General features: G+C 37.9%; 1 protein-coding gene across 1 annotated transcript in view; it reads right to left on the reverse strand.

The window, feature by feature from the left end:
- Positions 1-347: 347 nt before the first annotated feature.
- The window catches only part of TJP1 (tight junction protein 1), a 77122-nt gene continuing 53875 nt past the window's right edge, over positions 348-23594 (reverse strand). The window contains exons 13-28 of the mRNA XM_082488506.1: positions 23019-23238; positions 22409-22593; positions 22179-22274; positions 21652-21734; positions 20359-20569; positions 19718-19818; positions 18208-18561; positions 17544-17795; positions 15835-16734; positions 15402-15496; positions 14666-14890; positions 9508-9683; positions 8350-8785; positions 6656-6873; positions 5200-5343; positions 348-1964 (exon numbers count right to left, since the gene is read on the reverse strand). Of these exons, the coding sequence (XP_082344632.1) occupies positions 1870-1964; positions 5200-5343; positions 6656-6873; positions 8350-8785; positions 9508-9683; positions 14666-14890; positions 15402-15496; positions 15835-16734; positions 17544-17795; positions 18208-18561; positions 19718-19818; positions 20359-20569; positions 21652-21734; positions 22179-22274; positions 22409-22593; positions 23019-23238 (3791 nt within the window). The 3' untranslated portion in view covers positions 348-1869. The remainder of the gene's footprint in view (positions 1965-5199; positions 5344-6655; positions 6874-8349; positions 8786-9507; positions 9684-14665; positions 14891-15401; positions 15497-15834; positions 16735-17543; positions 17796-18207; positions 18562-19717; positions 19819-20358; positions 20570-21651; positions 21735-22178; positions 22275-22408; positions 22594-23018; positions 23239-23594) is intronic.

A 23594-nucleotide genomic window follows, 5' to 3' on the forward strand; every position in this document is an offset into this window, starting at 1 on the left:
GATTCTGTAGGAATACCTTTAAAATTGTATCACTAGACTATGTGTAAATCTACATGCTATAACACTACCAAAGGCTGTGGAAGAAGAGGTGTAATAAGCAACCTAGCACCAAAGCAGTGATCGATTCAAGGGGCAAGTCTACCACTCCTACTTGTATGGAGTCTTTCCAATGCATCCACACTGGAGTTCACCATTTCAGAAGCCCTGCTGTGGACAACTCCGACTGACTCCACAGAAGAGCTTTGCTTCATGTATGAACATACGGCAGAATCCAGCTGTCTACTTACAGAGGAAAAAATAAGAACTGATTTTGTCATGTTCGCATAAATGCATTTCAGAAACAATAAGGTACTACAATCTCCTTTATTATTTTAAAAACAGTTTTATTCTGTATATTTAGAAACGTGGAATTTTAATAACTGCAGAGAAAAAAAATCAGCCACACCTGAATAGCTAATAACTCATTAACAGAATGCAGTGGTATATTATCTAAACAGTAGTAGTGCCATTGTGCCGTAATAAATTGTCTATTAGTAAAAAAATACATTTCAGGGCACATAGTACAGCATCCTTATGACAAATTACAGTAGGGATACTTTTCAAGAATTTAATCAAAGTAGAGAATTCCGAGTTATATTCTTTAAATGCAGCACTTAAAAAGGTAACAACTTTGTGCATTTTAAAAAATGTCCTTGTTCATATATTGTAGAAATGCTGCTTTATTGCTGCAGATGTCAAAGTTCAAGGCTCAAAAGGTATGAGAATACAAAGATATCCTTAAGAAACTTTGTTTGTTTTTATATATATTTATATATATAAAAAGGTAAAGCTTATAAAAGTTAATTTACAAACCAAGAACAAAAGTGGTATGCACGCGTTATATACAAGCAGTCTATAACATCTATAAATTTTCAAATGCATAGCAGAAAACATACCATCATTTTCTTCCGGTTCTCTTCTGGCCGATGAACACAAACAATACTCCTTCTCTAAACCAAACTCACAAGGTTTGTTTTTTTTTTTTTTTTTTTTGTTTGTTTGTTTGTTTTTCCTCTTTCCCCAGTCTCTCATGATATATTATCTAGGTAAGCACAAAAGCCATACAAACTTAATACAGAGAACTATGAGAGCTAAGACTAGTAAAAACATGAGGGTAAGGCATCCCTGCTGGTTAATAGGTCTGTAATAATGTGGTTAATTTACAAATCCACAGAGGCAACTGAACCATAGTCATCCCACATGCTTTTGCCTGTCCCCCCTGTTCTCACCACAGTGTTTCCATACACAGTAAGCAGATGTGTTTGCATTAGCCTCTCGGCAGCGGAAGAGATCTAAACTGTGCTACCCCAAGCTGATTACCATTTCATTGGACAGGTACACCAAAACTCACTGAAAAACTAGAGTATAAAATGTAGTCTTGTGAGTTACAAACACACAGTCGTAAAAACGCAGGCCAAATTCTGCGTTTTTCGCCAGTGGAGTATGAATCAAATTCAGTTCCTCTGAATATAATCCCATTTGTACTTTCAGATTTTAAGCAATGAAATACTAGTAGTGTCCTTTAAAAAAAAAAGGGGGGGGCGGGGTGAGGGGAACAAAACAAAACCCCACGAAAGAACAACCAACAAACCAAAGCATACAGAACCTGCAAACCCTACCTTGTTCCCACTGTACACTCCCTGCTCGTGCATGTATTGTGACCATGGTTCAAAGAGTGTACTTGCTAAACCATTGTTAGTTAAAGCAAGATGCTTAAACACTAAGATCCATTATCACTTATAGAACAGTTAATACTTGATAGAGTGGTTCAGTTTATATGTAAGGTCCATCTCAGTTTCACATTATTTACTCAGTCAGCTAACTTAATATTTAGAAGTGGTCAATTAGGACTGAGACACAGTTTGCTCCAACAAGATAGTTTGGATCCCCGGGAAGAGACTTGTTCTGCCAGGTTTTGGGGTCACCTGTGGGAGGAAAACACAATGCTGGTGTTTAGTATCCGCTGTCAAACAGTGTACATCTTGAAACAACCGAGCTTTTTGGACAGGAGCTTTTAAGTTCTGAATCAACACCTGTTTGCTTTTAAAAAATCTGCAGTTTGTATGTTATTAATAAAAAAATTAACCCTGTATTTTCATATAATGCAGGATAGATCAGTTATTCAAAACAGATGCTGTGGCACCTGGGAACTGCTAAATATAAGTCATTCTACTCTATAGCACCAACACAGCGCTTCCATTTGAGAAGTGTTAACAGTGAATCAGGTATTCACTGGCTCTTTCCTAAATTGCCAGAAAAAAATAAGATAAAAGCTAATCTGGGTAGGATGCCTTTGAAGTTTCTCGGAACAGTTCTGAACAGAGATGAGTCAAATCACAAGCTATGTTGTAACTAAACACTATGACACACTATTGGTGTTACTTTCTATTACGAACATGATTGTAGACAGGATTGTAGTCATTTTGCAGCTCCATCCGGTATGCTCATTTAAAAGCCTGCAACACTGACATTCTAAAAGGGATTCTAGTTAACTGGTACACACTTAAAAGATCTTATCTACTCATGGTCAAAGGTCCGCTGTAACTGTTACAAGGGGAAGTCATCAGCTGCCATCTCACCAAAGGTTACATTCCACCTGCACAGTCACTTGTATCTCTCAACTGGAGAAAGTATTCTTCATTTACCCACCTAAACCCACTACTAAATGCTGCCACTATACAACAAGCGTCATCGTCCCACTGTACAACAGTGAAATTTGCACTGAAGTTCTCTTAAGCCTTCCAGATAAATGACATGAAACAGCTTGGCCGCAACATCTGCCTGGAGAAACGTGCAACAAGTGAGAGAACCCGGTCACACAGAGTGCAAACACCTGAGACCTCCGTATTCAATGAGACTGACGTAAACATAATTCTCTTGACCTCATGAAAACAGAATGAAGTACACAATGCACTGAGCGATGGCAACATCTGATGTAGGGACTAAGAACAGAAGTGGTCTGTGTATAGTTAAGAGAATGCAAACAAGTTTGCTGCAACCAGCTGAGACTGCTTATTTCAGTCCAGAAGCTCAGTAATGCTGGAGGATTTTCCATTTTACAGATGCAGGGAATTCCATGCAAAACTCACACAATCAAATATATTAGGAGAAAGGCAAAACAGGACTGTAGGACAACCAGGTCCTAGTCTTGCATGTGAGAATGGAAGACTTTTTTCCAACTTTTCCTCCTAAATACATAGTACAGATTAGACTGTAGTCAGTGCAACCTCTAGCTGTTGAGCACGTTTTTCTCATACTTACATACAACTGCTTTGAAATAAAAATAAAGTGATCTTTCAGTATTTTTCACTAATACGTTCTAATAGGTGTGGCCATAAAAGGCAACTTTTTTCCCCAGTCAGTTTTAATACCAGAATCTTTCAAGCTTTTGAAGGGGCTTAACAGTAAAATATCAATATATGAGGCTTAAATGTGGCAGAAAGGATGTTAGTAAGTGCAAATGAATGTCACTTTTAGGACAGCACATGGATACATTGAGAAAAGATGAGGTAGAGCAGACGACTGAAAAGAGAAAAACCCAGAGTTGTACAGACTTATTATAAAGCCACCTCAAAAATCAGAGTCCCATAACCAACTAATTTAGAAAGAGAGAAAACAATTATTTATTTAAGACACAGTATGGTCTACTTACATATCATAAGACAGAATTGCCTAATTTTGAAGTTTGTCTCAAAAGAGCAATGTTATGATATACATCCCATTTCAGATTAACAGAATGTGGTGTTATATTTACAGTACAGAAAGTGTTAGGGGTTAAATATACACGCTCTTGCTCTCACCCACACATGCGCGCACACACACATCCCACTGTGGAAAGGGAGAAAAATGCCTCAGTAACTGCAGTTACTGTTTAGATCATTTGAGTCCTCTCCCTTCCCTTCAAGTAAGTTCATGAACAGGTGCTATTAGTTACAAAGGAAGCGTTGTGTCATTTTTGTACAGTTGTCATATCTTTTGGGACCCTATCATTTCTGAGGCCGTGTTTTAACACTGCCAGGTAATCACACGTTGTTAAATAGATGCATGCAACACATGCATATAATAGCTTATATAAAACAACTAAAAATTATTGCCGTTAATACCTCTAGGTTATTGAATCCCCATCAAGGGGATCGATGCTTTAATCTTTCAAAGCATCAGTGCTTTGGTGTTGACAGTGATAGATACATGGGTGACGAAGATATGCGTACACGGTGGCTTAAATGCTGTATAGAGAAGTACATCGTGCAGTCATTACTTAGATCACACGGACACGTTAATGGTTTGAGCCTTCCTCCACAAATTTGGAAGGTAGCTGAATAAAGCCTTAAGACTTTTTCCCCAGATGTGCAAACATCCCTTTTACATCTCTGTAACCTCACAGCCGTTTCATGAAATTGCTTGAAACTTGCCCAGAATTCTCAATTAGGCTCCTCACTGAATTTCAGCCAATACATTTTTCCCCTCGTCCCAGAAAGCCACAGTGAGGTAAAAGTGAACAGGTAAATGAATGCGCAACCTAGTTGCAACTTTTACTATCGACCAGAAACTTCTGGGTAAAAGGCGGTAGAGGAGGAATAGGCAGGAGCAGGCAAGAAAAGTCTTGTGGGAAATCCAGCTACATTAGAATGAATTGTAAATGCTTTTACTGAACACTATAGTTTTCTTAAATGACCCAATTGTTAGCATCAACTTGCACACATGGAAACAGTTAACAAGCGTTAAATCGTGATTTATGAGCATGCAGATTGTTAAGATTTGCCAGAGTCCTATATGGTTAATTAAGCAACAGACAAACACCAGTTATGTTACAAAGGCCAATCAGAGGTACATAATCATTTCCTCTCAATTTTAGTGCGACTATCATTTCAAGTGTATTCAGCTGTAGCAGTCCTCAAGAAAGAAGACAGGATAGAAAAATACGATAATATTTAATAGACTAGAGATATTTACTCTTTTTCTGCTATCATGGCTTTAGCTATGAATTTGCACCATGAGTAAATGTAAGAAAGACATTTGTAATGAAAGTGAAATGGGAGAGTTTGACACAAATACAATGATTGAGTTCTTTATATTACACAGCATCACCTTTAGCCAAATTAACTTAAATTATACGATAGCACCCAAAAGCCCCAAAAGGACAGAGGGAGGACAGCATACCCGACGAGGAGTCGGAGGATTTTAGAGCAAAAGACCAACCATCAGGGGTCATAGACGCACAATGTGGCAGGCGCAGCTCCACTGGCTTCAGGAATTTTAGTCCATGAGGCCCACACATTACCAGGGGGCTGAGAAGCGTTTCACCTACAGTTAAGGGAAAGAAAAACCTGTTAGTGGGTCTTCTTGAAAGAGGTTCAAAGTACTGCATAATTACATTACAGAGCTACTCAGCAGCTTTGCTTTAGAGAAAAATAGGTACATTGTGAACTGTCAGTAAAGACTAGCACTTAGCAAGATTGTTTCTCCTAGTCTCTTTCAGACCACTCGAGTGACTTTTCAACGGAACACACCACAATCTCTAAATGAAAAAGGATAAACAAGTCTGATGATTAAATCATGTTGTGATTATTTAATTTTTTTGGCCACCAATTTCTAAGCCGGTGCACCAAAAGAAACAAATCTCCAAATCTCTAAGCAGCCTTGTTCATGCTTCTCTTTGCGCTACGGCTGCAATGTTCTGCTTATACGGATTTCAACACACTGGGCTGAATAAAGCCTGCAGCAGCTCGAGAGCCTATGAGCCTTATCCGCACAGTCGAAAGAAAAAGTATACAAACACATAGGTCTACTTTTAGTTTACAGCTCCAAATGTTAATGTAAGATTATTCAGTTGAGGAACGTGCTACATTTGGTTTGTAACTATTCAAAGTAATTGCAGATTGTAAGTAACGCTTTAGCAGCAAATTTATGACATTAACCCTTTTAAGTTTCTTGACTTGAGAGAATTACAAGGTCAGAAAATGCATTTACACTAGACTAGTGGTATGAAAGACAGACTTACTATGAAAAAATTGCTCAACTAAGATATATCACTCAACACTTATTAGGAAGAGTCAGGAATATGGCTTTATTTATATAAAATTAGATTTTATTTTTTTTTTAAACAGTGAAGCTGTTTTCTTTAGAGAAATTGAAAAAAATTAAGATGCCGGGTATTTTCAAATGTTGAAGCAAATGCCAAATATTTAACTCAAGCCAAATTAGTTTAAAATCACGTGCTTGGTAGTTTTTTTGGTCCTCGCTGTGACATGAAGATTTATTTCTAATAAGAACACCTAAATAAATCCCTGCGCTTTGTGAGGGAATCTACAGTTTCAAAGATTCTTAAAAAAAGAATTTAGAACCTTTCTTTAGTGCACTAACTAAGTTTTAAATCAGTACTTAAGTCTACAAGTTAGATATGCTCAAGTTATAATTCAGGGTGTCCATCTTGCCCGCAACTTTGAATATTAAGCAGAATATTGCTTCCCTTAAACTTCTTGTGAGATGTAGACTCCATATCTTCATATAGAAATATATGTTATATATTGAAGCATATTAAGGTATTTCCATATTCTATTTTGCTGTTGTTAGAAAAGGGTTAAACAACAGAACAGTGTACAGTGCCAGCTCTTACCTTTCTCTTTGTCCAAAGGTGGAAGTATACTGTTGTCTCTGCAGACTTTGAAATATATTTCCTGCTCTATTCCCTCTGGAATGGCTCCTTGTGGTATAATAATACTAACTCCAGTCTCTATGGAGCTCAATACACCACCATTGCTGTTAAATACACCTCTTGCTGTGGCTACAACAGTGTGTCCGTCTTCTTCCTCCTCATCCTCAAGTGCTGAAGGGCTGAATATAAGACAGAAAAAGCCCAGCAGTTTTATCAATATTTTCTTCCTGAAAGTCAGCGGCGTGCTTGCCTCTAACAGTTTAGCAGAGCACAGCCTAGAGTAGTCTAGCTTTGATTTTAGGAAAACATTAAATGTCTCCCACAGTCAATTGTGCAGGATGAAAGTAGTTCAAGATCTGCCGCGAGAAGAGAACAGGTGCACACCACCCCACGCCCCCAAGCCCACAAACTCTGAAAACATTCAGAAAATAGTTAAAGCAAGAATTTTGACCAATTGAATCTTATGTTTTCAAATGCCTGCTTCTGGGATTATACAGAAAGAGCTTGCCCCAGCTACCCACTTCAGCTTAGTAAAACTAAAGGTAGTAACAGCTGAAAGCTTCTTTTTCTTCCCGACACTCCATTAGGACTTTAATACCATAAGGAGTAATAATTCTTATTCAATCCACATTGAACCCTTCTATTCCAATATACATTGAAAACAAAGCCTGTAAAAAAAAAAAAAAAAACAACCCACAAAAAAAACCCACACAAACAACCCAACCCCCCCCCAAAACCCACAAACCACCACCACCACCAAAAGACACCCCACACAAGAGACACAGGTATCATAATCAAATGGCTAGTTTGAGTAGATTTCAGATCAATTTCTGAAGAATTGTACTCCAAACAACCAGTAATTTGTAGACTGCTAGAAATTTTGAGAACTACATTGCATCAAAACGTTTCTCAGGTGCTTAAGAAATAGGATTAATTCTTCTATTACATTTCTGAGTTTCTGAAACATCAAGCAAGATTTCAAGTCTGGTTCACGCATTATTATTTTGAAATCAAAGAATAATAAAAGACTATACCACAAATATTAGTGAAAAGAATTTAACAAGTCATCAAACAGCTTAAGATTGTAATACTATCTTGTTGCTCTTGACATAGTTTTTAAAGCATATTAGGCAAGCACAAGCTGCTTTTAAGCAGTTGTTGTTTTGTCTCATAGTAAATAGAACCAATCTGAAACTGCTAAACTGACTTTCACTTTTTACGAGTATTTTTAAAATATCCCTTACATGTGTCTACCATGAGGTGTCTCTCTAAGCACGTAGAATGAATACAGTGTGGTGCCACAGCTACCCTTAAAAATTAATTCCATCTTCTAGAAACAAATTGAGAGGACAAATGATTACTACCTACCAGAAGATTTATAACTATAGTATGAGATATGGGAAATAAAAGCTATGCCGCTTTCTAATAACAGGATGCAGGACGATACGGGGACATAGGACATACTTTCAGTATCTATCCAAATGCTCTTCAATGCCCTTTGGCAGAATTTTAGAATCATCGTATCAACCTTTCAACTGTAACATCAACAGAAATTGGCAGCACGGGGGGCAGAGCGGGAAGCGATGTATTTTTCAGAGGTTTCATAGATGAGCGCCTACAGACGTGCTAATGGAAAGAAAAAAACAGCAGCTTACCTTACAGGAATGGCTTTAGGCACAGCATTAACATTATTTGGTTGATATTTAGGCTTGTCGACAGCAAAGGTATCCATTCCACTATCAAACTCAGGAGGCTGCGATGAGCTGTGTGCTTTCAAAATTGGTTGAGGAGAATTTGGAGATTTTGATGGCAACTCTGGTTTATGTTGAGCTTCATTTGGCAAGAGATTATGGTTGAATTTAGGACTTTCAAACTTGCGCTCAAAGGGCCTTGCAGCACTAGTGTAAGGTTTTGTTGTAAAGCGGTTGTAGGAAGGAGTGACCGTTTTCTGGATCTGTTCAGTTCCATTGACAGGGCCTTTGTCAGGGAAGCTTTTCTGAGGATAAAAAGTGGACTGCACAGTGTCCTCTCTAGAGGATCTGAAAATTGCTGGCTTATTCTGAGGTGGAGGAGGGTCAGACACAGAGTTAACTGCAATGCAAATAAAAATACCAGAACTCATCAGCAACCATCAGAAATTCTAGTCACATTCACTATGGCATAATAATACGTTTTAGTCAATTCTTAACCTACTATATAAAATATATATAGGTTCAGCCTAATTCTCCTAGATAATGCATCCTCCTATTACATTTCGGATGTTCAGGCAAGTTATCTAATGTTTTATTAAACACCTGTGTTAGATACAATGGTATGGCCTTTCAATAAGAAGGTTAGACTGATTTATACCACCACAAAAAAAAAAAAAAATAGGAAACCAATACTAAATACTCCCATGCACCTGCACAAACTGGAAAATTGAGTTGGACTGGGCAATCCTCTCCAGGGGAAAGCGAAACCAACTTTTTCTTCTGTTTTTAGAAACCTACAACTCATGCCTAAAAAATTCTGGTCCAAAGCATAGAGAGGTACATTTTTTAAATACTGGAAATTTTCCTTCATCTTTGCTGAGACCACTAAATATGGAAGAGACGGTTATAGTGACTATTAAGACCTGGAAGTTGCAGTTTCAGACAGGATCACGAAATCTTTTCACAAAACTCAACCTCACTATAGTAAAAAGCCATTTTCACTAACAAGTTTCAGTTAGAGAACACCATAGTTACCAGGGCAGACATGCTGAAGAAACCACAGAAGCCCCTGACAAGGGATATTGCTATCACCCGAGCCAGGTTGGCTTCCCAGCTGCTCACCTTCCGAAAGTGCAGGCTTGTGATGTGCTGGCAGGGACAGGACAGGACTGTTAATTGACTGAGGTTGTGTGTACTGGACCGAAGGAGCAGGAGGAGGAGTTGTAACTGGAGGGATTGGCTCATAGCGTTTTTCACCAACAGGCCTATCCATTGATTCTGTATCAGTTGGTTTCCCCCTGTTGAAATAAAAGAAAAACCCACATTTGACTGTTCCGTTTCCCCATGGCTCTGAGCTCCTGCATTCACTGCTATTTTTTTCTTCTATGATCACCTGATTTCCATCTCTTCCTATAAACATTATAACATGATTTTCTTTCATATCCTGTCTCAAGTATAAAAACATTTATTGATAAGCACAAGAGATTAAGACAACATTGAATCTTTAGGAAAAGATTAGTAACACAAACCATGGCAAACAAAAGGCAGATGACATTTCAGGTGTATTTGCATAACTGCCTAACAAAATCTTGATTTTTCAATTTCATTTGGGGTTAATTTCAATGAAGAAGCATTCTCTAATTTATCAGGTCTTCAAAATAAAAATATAAATCCACTTTTTTTTGGGGGGGATGGGTGGGTTGTTTTCGAAAAGCGTAATTAGCCAATAGGACAACGGATTCTAGTACAACTTTTCTAAATACACCTAGTATTTGAACAATGCCATCTTAATTAGAAATGTAATCAGCTTAAGCTTCACTAGCTTTATGTGCATAGTGTAGATAACTTAAAAATGTTTTGAAAATAAGATTTTAATTCTACTAGAAATATTTCTCCAAAAGTTTATTTCCGGAAATGATTGATTTCACAAATACCTGTAATTTTGGACTCCAATATATTGCACTTACATTCAGAATTTGCATGTTTAAAATTTTAAGTGCACATAATGCCTGTGATGAAATGTAACAGTGAGAGGACACCTGAAAACATCCTCACATCAACAACAGTCTTACCACTTGATGCTCCTTTTCAAGTAGTCATAGCTAGTGTAAGAGCCAAGAAATCTAGGTGATGGCAAAGCAAACAGCAATAGAAGAATGAAAGAAAATAGTCATTCTATCTTGAGCATATTATTTCTTCACACTTATGTTAGTCCTAGCAGTTCTCAAAGTTTTTGAAACAAAGACACACTACTTTTAAGTGATGTATGTACAATGATCACATACTATTTTTAGCATGAGCTTTTTGTCAGTGAATTAGGAGGTGGTCAAGATCTCAAAGTGACAGGTATCAAAAGTAAGAAAGATTACACTAAGCCACTTGCTACAATCTGAATAAACAAAGTTATTCAATATATCGAAAAAAGTGAATAAAATATAAATCCCATCTCTCACTGGTCCAATTTGCATTAATTTCTTCAGACTTAACATACACAGAATGATGATGGTTTTGTACTGCAGATCATGTACAGAGGGTACAGTCACAGCAGATATTTCTATAGCGCTATCAGCTCATCCAATAGCAGAGCACACATCATAAAACACTTCTGATTGCGTTCAACAATCATTTCCTAGTTCATATGCTGCAAGAAAATCCATTTTACATCAGGACAGCTTTCCTTCATCCCTTCACTTTCTGCACGCTCACAAAAAAGTAAGAGGCAACAACTGTAGACACCAACAGTCTTACTGCTTCAGAGGAGTATGTTATGAAACTAAGAAAAGGGCTGATCAAATTTTGAAATTCTGCTTGATGACCACACGAATGTGATCCTCAGCAAGCTAAAGGGCACCTGTACGAACATATGTCTGAAGTCAGTGTTGCAAAAAAAAAAAAAAAGATCATTTTAGATCTGCTGTATAAGCTTCCATTCCCACTGATTTTATATGAAGCCATTCATTCAACGACAGAAGTTATTACTGCACACTCACCCACGATTGTCTTTATTCCAGGCAGGTAGTGGGTGCTTTCTCAGAAAACCCTGCTTCCCAGAGGGGCTATTAGCCAGGGGAAGGCAGCTCTGCAAAAGCCCACAGAAAAATCCCAACACACTCCACGCCTAATCAGAACTGCTTGCCAGCTTTGTGAAGAATTAAAAAATGGAGAAGGGTAGTACATGTTGACGGAGGGAGCAGAAGAGAGCGCTGTGACAATAAAAATAACAGCCAGAACAAAGCTGTGCTTAACATGACGCCTTCTGTCCTAGGCTCCTGACCATGGGTCAGCCACAATCTCAACCACATTGCTCAGAACCTGTATGCAAAGTGGTCCACGACAAAATGCTTGCTTACAACTTGTGAGTGTATAAACAAAGCTCCTCTAACTATCGATATGCTGTTTTCTAAGCTGTTTCCCACTTCGTTTTTGTTACAAACCTGCTAGTTTAATTTGAAATGAAGCAGGAATAAACTACTAGAACGAACCAGTGGGCAACAGGTTATAAGTCTCCGTACACAACAGAAAATTTACTGAATTGCACTGCTGATCTCGAGTTCCCATCCAAAAGGCTCCAACTCTGTACCAGACACATTAAGAGCTCAGCTGGAGCAGTTTAAGAAGTTAACATAGGACACTGTTCCTTACTGCCTCCTCAGATGAGGCTGTAACTAGTCATGTAAGTAGTCCTAACCCTACTTAATACAAAATTTAAATAAGCTACCTCCTTCTGCAGCGTGTCAAGCTAATGCAGGTAACAACACTGAACCAAGAAGGAACAAGCCCACTACTCAGCCACAGGGGAGCAGCCTCATCAACTGCTCCAGCTAGATCCACTGAAACACATCCATTTACAAGTTCTACCATTTTCTCACAAGAGAAACTATCCCTTACTCTACAGTTACTGACAACTGTAACATGCAGATATGATACCTCCCATACAAAGCAGCCTTAGTAATGGCGTAAGTTTCCTAACAATGCAAATAAAACCCCAACAAATTAAAAGAGTAAACAAATTTGTACACATGTAATGGGAAAAATACATACTTTCACTCAGTGGCAAAGAACTCTACATAATTTAATGTACATTAATATTTTAAAACCGAAAAAGTTGTAGCTATTGCTTGTGAATAAATAAAATCTGTCCTCTGTACCCAGAATACATTATATGGATTATGCAGGAGCAAGAGATTGCATAATCAACAGTTCCTGCATCATCCAAATTTAGTCCTGTTTATTTTTAGAAAAGTTTATTCACAGAATAGCAATTATGATATAAATTCAGTGGAAAAAAGATGAATAACAAGCAAGTAACAGGGTACAAACTGGAAACTGGTGAAAGGAAAGTCCTAAATATGAATGCTAGCTCTAAGACAGCAATTGGGTTTTGTTTCCATGCAAGGACATTGCAGTATGCTTCTAGAAGCACTACTGTCCAATTGAGCAGTGTTCTTGTTTATCTCTTTCCACTTACTTCCATTAATATTTTAGTCTTTGTCTGTTTGCACTAGACTACCCTGGGTAAATTTTCTTTCCCATGCCTGTCCCTTCCTGCTAAGGGTTACATTCTTTCATAAAGAAAAAACACAACACATTTTTGTCCCCAGACATATGAAACTATCAGCCTTAAAAACAGTATTATCTGACTCCTCTGTGGCACTAAGTTGTCACCTTCCCACAAGTACAAGCCCTGAAGTTATACATTAACTTACGATCAAAACAAAACCAGAATTGAGTGGCCAAAGCACAGAAGTGTCATGGCAGACAGAAGTAGTAGGTAGAAGTATGGAACAATCTCTCTCAAATATTGGCTGCTCTGCAGCAAATATTCAATAGTTGTGTGCTCCCCATCTGAAGAATTTTACAATCGTCACAATTACTTAATGAAAGCTTACTGCATTTCTCGCATTTACAATAGCAACGCAGCCCATGTCTACAGACCAAAATGGAGATCTATGGGTAAGATCGTTTTTTGTATGTGGGAACATAATTCTGAAAGCTACTGCAATACATTAGGAGGCCAGCCAAGACTTTTTTTTTTTTAAAGGTCTCTTCCTATGATGCCCAGACAACAGGACAGGTATGCTGCCATCTTCCCATCAGAAGACACCAGGCAAGTGGAAAGGAAGAATAAAGAACATCTTTGAATGAGAATCAGAATTGATTACAGATTACTATAAGAATTCCTTCATTAGCATATAAAAAAGTAAAATATGAAACTGTTACCATATGCAGACTTGTTGATTAAAAAAAAAAAAAGGTGAATCCTTTAAAACCTATCAAGCTTTTGGAGTGATTCCAACATTCTCAGTTCACAGAGGAAGACTTTGGAGATAAGACAATATTATACAAATAAGAACAGGATTCCCCAGTCCTAGTAGCTCAAATCCTTTAAGACAAGCACTGGAACACAGTGCATCAAGCCCATGAAAGACAGCTTGCACATACACTTAACACTATAAAACTTCAGCAAGCTAGTTTATTATTTCACTCTAAAGATCTCATTTACATTAAGGTTGCCAGATTTTCAGCTTGACCTGCATAGTCCAGATTTCAAGCAGGGATGCAACCCAAGCCTTCAGAAATGCCCAATTTTCAGCCTACATGCAGCAAGCCAAGAAAGCTTTTCACAGGAACAGCTACAAACACATTGTTATGGTTTGATTTAAATTTAGGTAACTGTGGAGAGTATTCACAAAGTTTGCACAAGTATCCTCCAAGATAGACAGTTCTTTACCTTAGCTAAATCTGTGCACGAGCTTTCACACAATTTCTGTATCAAAATGTTCCAAACCAAGGAAGCAGAACAATACAGGAAACAGATGTTTCCATCAGCAGATTCAACTCTGGCCTCAGCAATATTCCCTAAAGGCTCAGTTTCCTAATGTCAAACATGGGTAATGTGTACAAGCCTGTCTGCAGAATAAATACATGCAGAACTAGAATAAACCAAAACCTTTGCTTTGAAAGATGTTTAAGCACTCAGAATTAGTTAGACTAAGGAAATACTTTGTTATGTTCTGTTAGTAAGTGTTAAGCAAAAGAAGCAGCACGTTGAAGGTCCTGAAACATACAAAAATGTTCATTTACTAAAATAAAACCTTATGCAGTTGTGTGTTTTCAAACTAAAGCTAAATCTAAACGGAGAAATTGACTTTGTGAATACAAAATAATTTCAAGTAGCTGTTATGAACCCCTGGAATTCCATTGATGGAGGCAGAATTTGTTTTAGTTCTATATACCTCCCTCCTTTTTCAAAATAAAAAAAGAAATCTTCCAAACTTACTTAGAATAATTGGTGAAATTCATCTGATTCTGTGAATGTATTGGTTTAGTAGGCTCAGAATGATGGCTGGCAGGAACCTGCGCAGATGGCTTATTTTCAAAACTCCTGCGATCAAAGTATGAGAGCTGCTTTCGGTAATACTCTTCATCTTCTTCAGGATCATAATGATTTGAACGCACAATATCTTCAGGTGGCTTCACTTGAGGTCTCTGTGGTTCTGGGGCCCTAACCAAGAATAACAATAATATACAGTTGCCTTGCACAGTTGAACAAGCATAAGTACCCAAATTAAAATTCTATTTTATAACCTAGCTAGTAATAAAGCAACCAAAATGTAATTCTTGTAATTGCACACCTTGCCTTTTTAACCTACACTGCGTGGAAATTAGATAGCTGTGACATAGCATATAGAAAGAAAATCCTTGTTTCCCTTTTACCTTACCTTTCCCTTTTGTTTTACATTCTACTTATCTCAATTAAACATAGGAAAAAAGTAAGATGGAGATATTGGCTAAGTTTCTTCCACAAAAACGTGGAAAAAACATAGTGTCCTTCTGCCACTTCCTAGCAATCACGTTAATGAGAACGGACTCTGTGCCCTGCCTCACTATTGACATCAAAATCGCACTGACACACTTTGACTCTCGACTCTCCAATCTGAACCACTAAGATGTGTTTTCTCAATATTCTAATCTCATACTGAAAATTAAATTTAATTAATCAGTTGTGCATCTACCTGTAAGTTGTTTTGTCGTGTTCATACTGGCTTTGAGAAGTTGGTTTTGGACCACTCACAGTTGCAAGTGTAGGCTTAGGTGCTAGTTCTGGAGGCTGTAAAGGAAAACACAGCACATTCTCTTACATTCTAACATTTAGAAAGATACAGCACTTTTAAGACTAAGAAAACCAAGACCAGCTCCTCTTCCCCCAAAAGAAAAAACAGAATGAAATTTTAGTGAAAGATGAATTGGAGGAGTTTTCAGAAGGGCAAGATCCCCTTCAGTGTTTTCACAAAAGTTTTCAGCTTCTGATTTTAAAACATACTGCAGTTAGGTTGCTAAGAGGCTATTCCACAAGCAGCAAAGCTTTCTTTCCAAGACAGTATTTTATTTCTCGCAATGTAGTCTCATTAGCAAAAAGTGGGAATTGAAAGAAATGGAATGACTTACCTTGACAGCTGATGTATCGCTTGGGTCCTTCATTTTTTCTAAAGATGGTGACCTTCTTCTTTCAAATATCTTAACCCTACTTCGCACAGACTGTGGTTTCATGGCTGGATCTTCTTCTTCCTCTGCTAGAGATGGCGGCGTAGGCAGTGGTTTACTGTTAGAAGGCAAAACTTCTGGTTTGGTTTGTGATGAAGGGGGAGGAGGAAGAGAAACACCTGAAGTGCCATGAGAAGGCTCATAATGTCCAGCTTTAGCATTATAAGCTTGAGGAGGACCTTGTTCATAGCCCCTTATATGTGGATCAAAGTACTGCTTCGGTTCAGGAGATCGAGATATGGCTGACTGGTATGGCTGAGCTTCTTGTTTGTATCTACCATGCGTGTCATATCCAACAGTATGTTGATCTTCGTATCGCACTTGTGGTAAGCTGAAGTTTTTGGGTGCATGCTCATAGCGAGGTCTGCCATCATAGCTCATTGGAGGGGGTTCCTCAAAACGAGGTTGTGCTGGATAATAGCTGCGTTCTGTGCTCTCTTCTATATTTTGTCTGGAATCAAGATCCCTAGGAGGCTGGTTTTCATAAACTGTTCTTGTTTGGTTATAGGGCTGTTTTTCATCGTAATATGCCCAGTGCTCCTCATAGGGAGGCACACGGTCATCATAATGTAAGCGAGGGTCATAACCACGAGAAAATTGATCTACATAGTTTGTAGAATCATACCTGTATGTTGACTGTTCATAGTCCCTACTCGGTTGTTTTTCTGCATACTGAGCCTGGGATTCATAGATCAGATTTGGGTCTCTTTCCTGTCTCTGTACTGGGTGATTAACTGCTGGCTGTTTTAAGACATAGCTTTGTCTGGACGCTTCTTCGTTAAGATACGGATCCTTTCGGTATACCTGTTAAAGACAGAGGAATACTTTTCAGTTAAAATGAAGAGTAACTGCAGCTGCATTTGAAATGCAATACTTTAAACAAACCTAAATGTTAATAAATATTGGCTTTAATTTTGTTTAAAAGCAGAGTAATTTGATGCAGTTGTTCGCAATCACAGGAAGCTGGTGATTCAAGAGACCCCTTCCAGTCCTATTTTTAAGCAAAAACATGTAAGTAGATTAAAAGGGAAAGACAAAGGTAATAGTCTCTCATCTTTGGGGTTTGGTGTTGTGGAAGGGGGGGAGTGGACACAACAGACACTTTTTTGCAGGGGGTGGGAAGAGTGGAAGTAAATTGATTTACATATTTAAGTTAGTTCTAGCATTGCTGAGGAAGTATATAAAGTCATCCAACAAACCGGATTAATCTTCATGATCAAGGATTTGGCATAATTTGAAGTATGCAAAGATCTAGTGTCATTTTAGGGAAATAAGATTTTTCTCAAGGCCTCATTAATGAACAGTAGAACATTGACAAGCTAAAAAAAGTTACACATAAAGTAAAATCAAATACAGAATGCAGCCTGTTTTAAAAAATGTCATCTTTTTGAGAAATGGAAAGTATACAGTCTGAAGCCATGCACACGAAACATTAGATGATGCTTAGCAATTCAGATGCACTGTTTTGTTTGGGTTTTTTTTGTGACCTGCATGATTTCTTACAGGGAAAAAAAAAACATCAGAAGGAATTCTACAAATAAGGGCAAAACAAAAAGATCATGTGCTAGCTTGATGTATAGCAGGAAATCAGCGCAACAGTGTGGCACAGGTACCTTTGCTGGATCTATATGCGGCGATAAGGATGATGGCTCTTGATCTCTTAGGACTATATGAGCTCCCTCAGTACTTGATGTTCTTAAGGGGCCCGCTTGTGGTTGGTAAGAGTTGTAAGGAGCAGCGGTAGGCTCCTCCAGTCTGACATTAGTTAGGTTTACATTAGCATTTACTGCAGAGGTTGATGAGGTTGCAGGGTTTGATTCAGGCGACGGGGAAAGGTAAGGGACTGCAGGTGAGGCTTCTGCTTTCTGTGAAGTGTTTAAAATATTTTAAATATACCGCTACTGAATCACTGTATGACTTTGATTTATATTAAAATAATTTAAATGACGCTTTGATCAACACAGCTAGATGTAGAATGAAATGTACTGAAAGTATCATGCACTAGCACTTCCAGAAATTCACTATGTTGAATATCAAAAAAGCAAAAAACATTTCATCAAATTAGAACGGTACTTTAATCCCCCTCCTATCAGAACGAGTCACTAAAACAGGCAGGGCAAGCCGATTCCCCAGTTCATTATAACATATTGTTGCTGTTGACAGATTCTTATATGCACTCACAATACTGGTAAGCAGACTATAAACACAGATTTCTTGTTCAAGAGAACTTGCAACCTGCAAACATACAGTGGTCAGTGTATAAAATCACTGTCTTACCGGCTGAGAAGTAGTTGCTTTAAATCCTGAAGAATCTATTCTGAGATTTGGCTGTGGCTGAGCTTGAGATGCATAAGCAGGGTAAGTTTGAGTTTCATGATGCATTCCAGAAGAGTCCTCTCTAACAGGTTCAGAAGAACGTGTAATAGCAGATTCAGGAGGAGTCCCAACCTCATCATTCAGAGTTTCATCCAGTTCTTGATCAGTATAAGCACCCCCTTCTGTATCTGTGTCTTCATAATCAGATGTGTGTCTACTGTCTGTGCTGTACATTGAATATTCACTACCAGGAGCTGAGAGGTAAGAAAGGCGGTCATCGTGTAAATCAAGGTCATCGCTTGTAGCACCATCTGCCTGTGTCAAACAAAATTAGAGTACACTTTTATTGAAATACCTTTTAAAGAATGCCCTTCTTGCAATGTAAAGCTAGGACACTTCTGGGGGAATAATAAGAACCAAACAAATGGAATGAATCCATCTTGTTCTGAACCACAACAGAAAGTCTGGTAGTTAAAAGAGTTAGTTATATTCCAAATCCAGCAGCTCAGGAACAGTTAGAAAATCCAACAAGTCTGAATGTCACAGGGAAGGAGAAATCGGGTTTCAGTCGTTGACGATGTTAAGCTCACACCTACAAGTCTTTTCTGCAGTCTCGCTCTTTGAATCACTTTACTAAGGGGTCAGACAACTGTCAGTGTAAGGGAGGGGACAGTACATAGTGTCCACGGAAATCAAAGTGTTTGGAAAGATACAAAGCTGCACTTTAAAGTGATATTATGGTATTAGAATCATTAACTTGAAGGTAGATATACGGAGATGAAAGGAGCTCAGTCTGAACATCAACAGACGATCCAAATATTAAGGAACACGTAGCAACAGCTGATTCATCACTTGCTTACTTGTAGTTGGCACTTTGCTTGATATTAGTTCTTCAAGAGGATGGATCTAGTGTGCATAGTGTAACGTGCAGCTTGAGAAGGCAAGTGGAGTTTTAGCAGGGAACAGAGAATACTAACTTGTTATTTTGCATCTGTGTTCTCACAACTGACAGAACACAGTTCTCAAAGAACATGAACATGCCACTTGCTTTTCTATTAACAAAAAAAACATTTTTCATTAGGTAATCCCAGCCCCTTGTACCAATGCAGCAGAACACCCAGAAGTTGTTTCACAAAAGTCTTCCAATCCCCACAAAGCCTTCAAAGCAGTAATATATCCTCCAGTTATCAGTGGCAATGGGCAAATGCTCTCACTTACTACACTGCTACATGCACAACAACTGCACAGCCCTCATTAACAGCGTAACTGCATTAACATAGCGAAAAACTAGTTTTAAGCAGTTCACACAGCCATGAGGCATTACTGCTTTCAATCTTCAAATGATGGTTAAAACGACAAACTTAATTCCACAAGCATCTGCCCATATCTGTAACATCAGGAAGAATGAAAGAACAAAAAACCTCTCATAAATACAGTTCTGTCACTTCTCCCCAAGCATATTATTTCTTACCTTTCCTTCTGAAACCCATACTAGTTGGTTCTGTTGTTGCTGAATTGCTTCCTTTAGAGCTCCATACCATCCTTCATTCATTGAATTCAAGTTAATGGTAGCTAGAAGTACAGCAGGTTAGTTTGACTTGTGATTTCTGCAGAACTATGAGAAGGATCTGTACCACCAGTAATAAAAGCAATATAAACTGGTAGATTAAAACCATGAGATTTAAATAGTAATGTAAATATTCATATTCAAAGCAACCTTAAGGCCTGATGTTGTTTGGGACATTTTATCCCATAGGGAACACAGAGGTAACAGTAGCTTAGAATAAAGCAGGGCTTCAGTTTAGCCAGACTAAAAATAAAATTACATCATCTTTCTATTTATTCAAATGTTTGATTTCAGTTGATGATCCTGCAAAGCCACCAGATCTATTAGAAATGTCATTCTGATGTTTCAGATTGCTTTACATTTGTGTGGTCGCGTGCAAATAAAGCACACATCAATTAACTACTGGTTATTGAACTGGGGAGCCCGAACAAGTCAAAAACTGCTTGACTCGGTCCATTTGCAGGAAAGTCTGGAGGAAGAAGTTATTCTCATCTCACCTCTCCCTCCCCCTCAGAAATACTAACCCAGTATATGTAATTACTTACTTGTAAAGAGATGGTGATTGTTTTTGCGTAGCTTGTGAGCTCTTTCATACAGCTTTCTGGCACTTTTTCGTGATTCTGGGCACAACCTCATTCTCATAGTCTTTACACCCTGCTTAGAATCAGGATTTAGGAACACTACAATAGGGTACCACTGGGCATAATTCAGACGGTCCACTGCATTAGGAGTGACATCTAGTAAAGCATGTTTGTCCTGTTGTGATAAAAAAAAGACAGAGGGAAGAAAGTGAATCACATATACTAAATTTACTTTTTTTTTAAATAGCGCCCACAAATTTATTTTGTGTCACCTTTACAGAATTCCTTGTTTCAAAGTATTAATTATTAATCTTTTCCTATTTGAATAATAGAAGCCAAACCAATTCCAATACCAGGCAACATAGGCATATATGTTTTAAAAACTAGGACTGACTGTGTAACTATGAGCTTAAAAAGCTATTAAAAAAAAAAAAATCTACTCAAAGTCAGCATGCACTAGACTAAAACTAAGCAGTTTCCTATTAGTATTCTGCTAATAGGAAAAAAGGAAAGATAGAAACACAAGACCTTGTCTCATTACACACCTCCATCTTCCTTCCAAAAAAACCCCACTCTGAATGCAAGAGCTTGGCCAGCTTTCATCCAGTGCAAGATTCATCTCAAGCACACAGTATCCCCACCTAGCTACTAGAATTGCTTTTTTTGTTTTTTACCCCCCCCTACTTGGACATCTGAAAGACTTGCAGTTTGTTTGTAAGTAAGGAAATAAAAAGGTGAGGAGTAGAGCCTCGTATCATGAACTAATGTCAGAAGCTTAAAGGATATTAAGGAAGTGAGATTGAAGGATCCTTTCCCCAAGTCCTTGACAAAAAAATGACGTCAAGTTATTAATTTGTAAATTGGGGTGTGGGAAGACTAATGACTCCATAAATAACATAACAATTTCTAGCTGTAATGTCACACCGTGGCTTGAAGTGAAAGAGGAAACAACTTAAAACAGCCTTAATGGAGAGAGGACAACACTCCCTGGAACAAAGCCTAGAATTACTTCTAGGCTGCAGTTATTAATGTGGGGAAGGAAAGGGGGGGTGGTTTTGGGTTGTTGGTTGTTTTGTGGGTTTTTTTTTGTTGTTGTTTTTTTTTTTTTTAATTAACCAATAGAAAGATGAGAAAGCTATTTTTAAAGCAAGCACACTCATTAGTTATTCTTCTACATTTAAAACACCCAAAGGTCTACTCGATGATACCAGTTTTACTCTTCTTGCGTTAAAAGTACAGTGACAATAAAAGACTTACTCTATCGATTATCTGTTTTATAGTGTGAAGACGAATAATGCCAGAACTACGTTGGTCAGTACCAGCATCTCTTGGTTCGCTTTCTGGTAGAGGACACAGCAAAAATCTGTTGTAAATTTCCAGCATATTCTGCATTCCCTCATTAAGATAAAACAAACCATTTCATAGCTCAAACTGTCAATTCAGATTGATGACACTCCTCCTGCTTCAAAATAATACATGAAAATCTACCCACCAATTTGTCCACAAAAATAACTACATCTTTACAAAAGTACTTAGAAACAGTATAATAAGGTATTGAATTAAAATGAAATTTGAAAAGGCTATAAACAGAACTAATAGTTCTTTTACCTTCAGAGAATTATCAGCAACCAAACAGTGAAAGTGCTTCCATTCAGTCTGTTCCTTTACATGCTCAACATCTTGTTAAACAGTTAATGTAATAAAGTAGTAATGTGGAAACAAACAATCTAGCAAAAGAAAGTTGACTATTTCCTAACTGCCAAAGAACCTGATCTCACACTTACTTGCAATTTGAAAGATATCTGGTTCTTCTCTAGCAAGTTTCTCCCGCGCAACATCAGCTATTGGACCAAAAATGGTTACAGGTCTGAGAAACCCAGCTAGAATTGAAGGAAAAAGAGAGTCAAAATACACTGATTGCTTAAAACAAATGCAAGATACTCTTAATACCTAGGCTAATACAAAGCAAACCACACAAACCTGTTAACCTGCAACAGTAAGAATACAGCCATACCTTCTCGAAGAACAACTCTTTCATAGGCGGGAAACTTTGTCTGAACAGGTTGGGCAGAAAGATCTTCTCTGCTTTTTCGAAGATTTCTTTTTGAGCTACGCAAACCTCGGAATCTCCAAAAATCCGCTCGATCTCCTCCTGCTGTCTTTGGAAGCGTGTACTGTACGCTAGCTAGTTGCTCAGCTCTAAGATGACAACAAATCCCAGCCAGTTATCAAGGAAGTTAGCTTCTGAAGTGATGGTTGACTAGCAAGCTTATAATTCCAAAAAAACCCCACTACCACCTGCTGACTCAAGTTTTTGTTGTTTCTATATTAGAAAGTACAAAACTGAATGACTGAGGCCAATATCACATTTCTGAAGTTTTATATAGCCTTGTCTCTTGTATTGAAAAGAAAGTTTTAAGGTTCTTTGTGGACTGTACAAGGGTCAACAGCAAATCCATAAATCAGACATTTAACTTCAATTCTTTTTAACACTTTGTCACTTTTTCTCACTGAATCAGTTCTAAACACTAGCGTCCTGCAGACAAGTCCAATCATTCATTATACAGATGCAGAATTTCAATTTGTAATTTTAAAACAGCAACTGAAGTATTTTAAGATCGTACCTGTTTTTGTTAGGTATGATACCTCTTTCAACTTCCTTATGATTCTTGCCAATTCGAATTGCCAGCCAGGAACCCAGTTTGCCATTGTACAGAGTGTCCACCACCCGGAACACTTCACCTTTGTTGAAACTTAGTCCATAAGGAGATTCCTTTTCATATTCAAAGTGAGTTCTGATATAGAAAGAATCCCCTACATCAGACTCAACAATGCGACGATAAACTGAAAAAAGAAAAAGAAACCCCAAAATATAGTGTTACATAAGCTTAAGTGACATCCTAATGCTCACAAGAATTACTCAAAGCAGTGCCTCACCTTAAGTCTCCTTGTTTTAAACATACAGTATTACTTCAAGAAGCCTTAATATCTCAGAGTTGCTCTATTTTAAGAAGCATAACTATTAATAGCAGACTCTACCAACACAAGTTCAACTTTAATGGTCAAAAATTTGGTGGCAGTGCAAGCTTAATTCAGTTTCCCTGGAAGGAATGAATCTTACTGGAAAAGAAGTTTGTGTGCACACACATAGAATCACAGAATGGTCTTGATCCACTCCCTGATCAAGAGTCCCTCCCCAT

This window comes from Vanellus vanellus, assembly GCF_965231255.1.
Source record: "Vanellus vanellus genome assembly, chromosome: 11".
NCBI lineage: Eukaryota > Metazoa > Chordata > Aves > Charadriiformes > Charadriidae > Vanellus > Vanellus vanellus.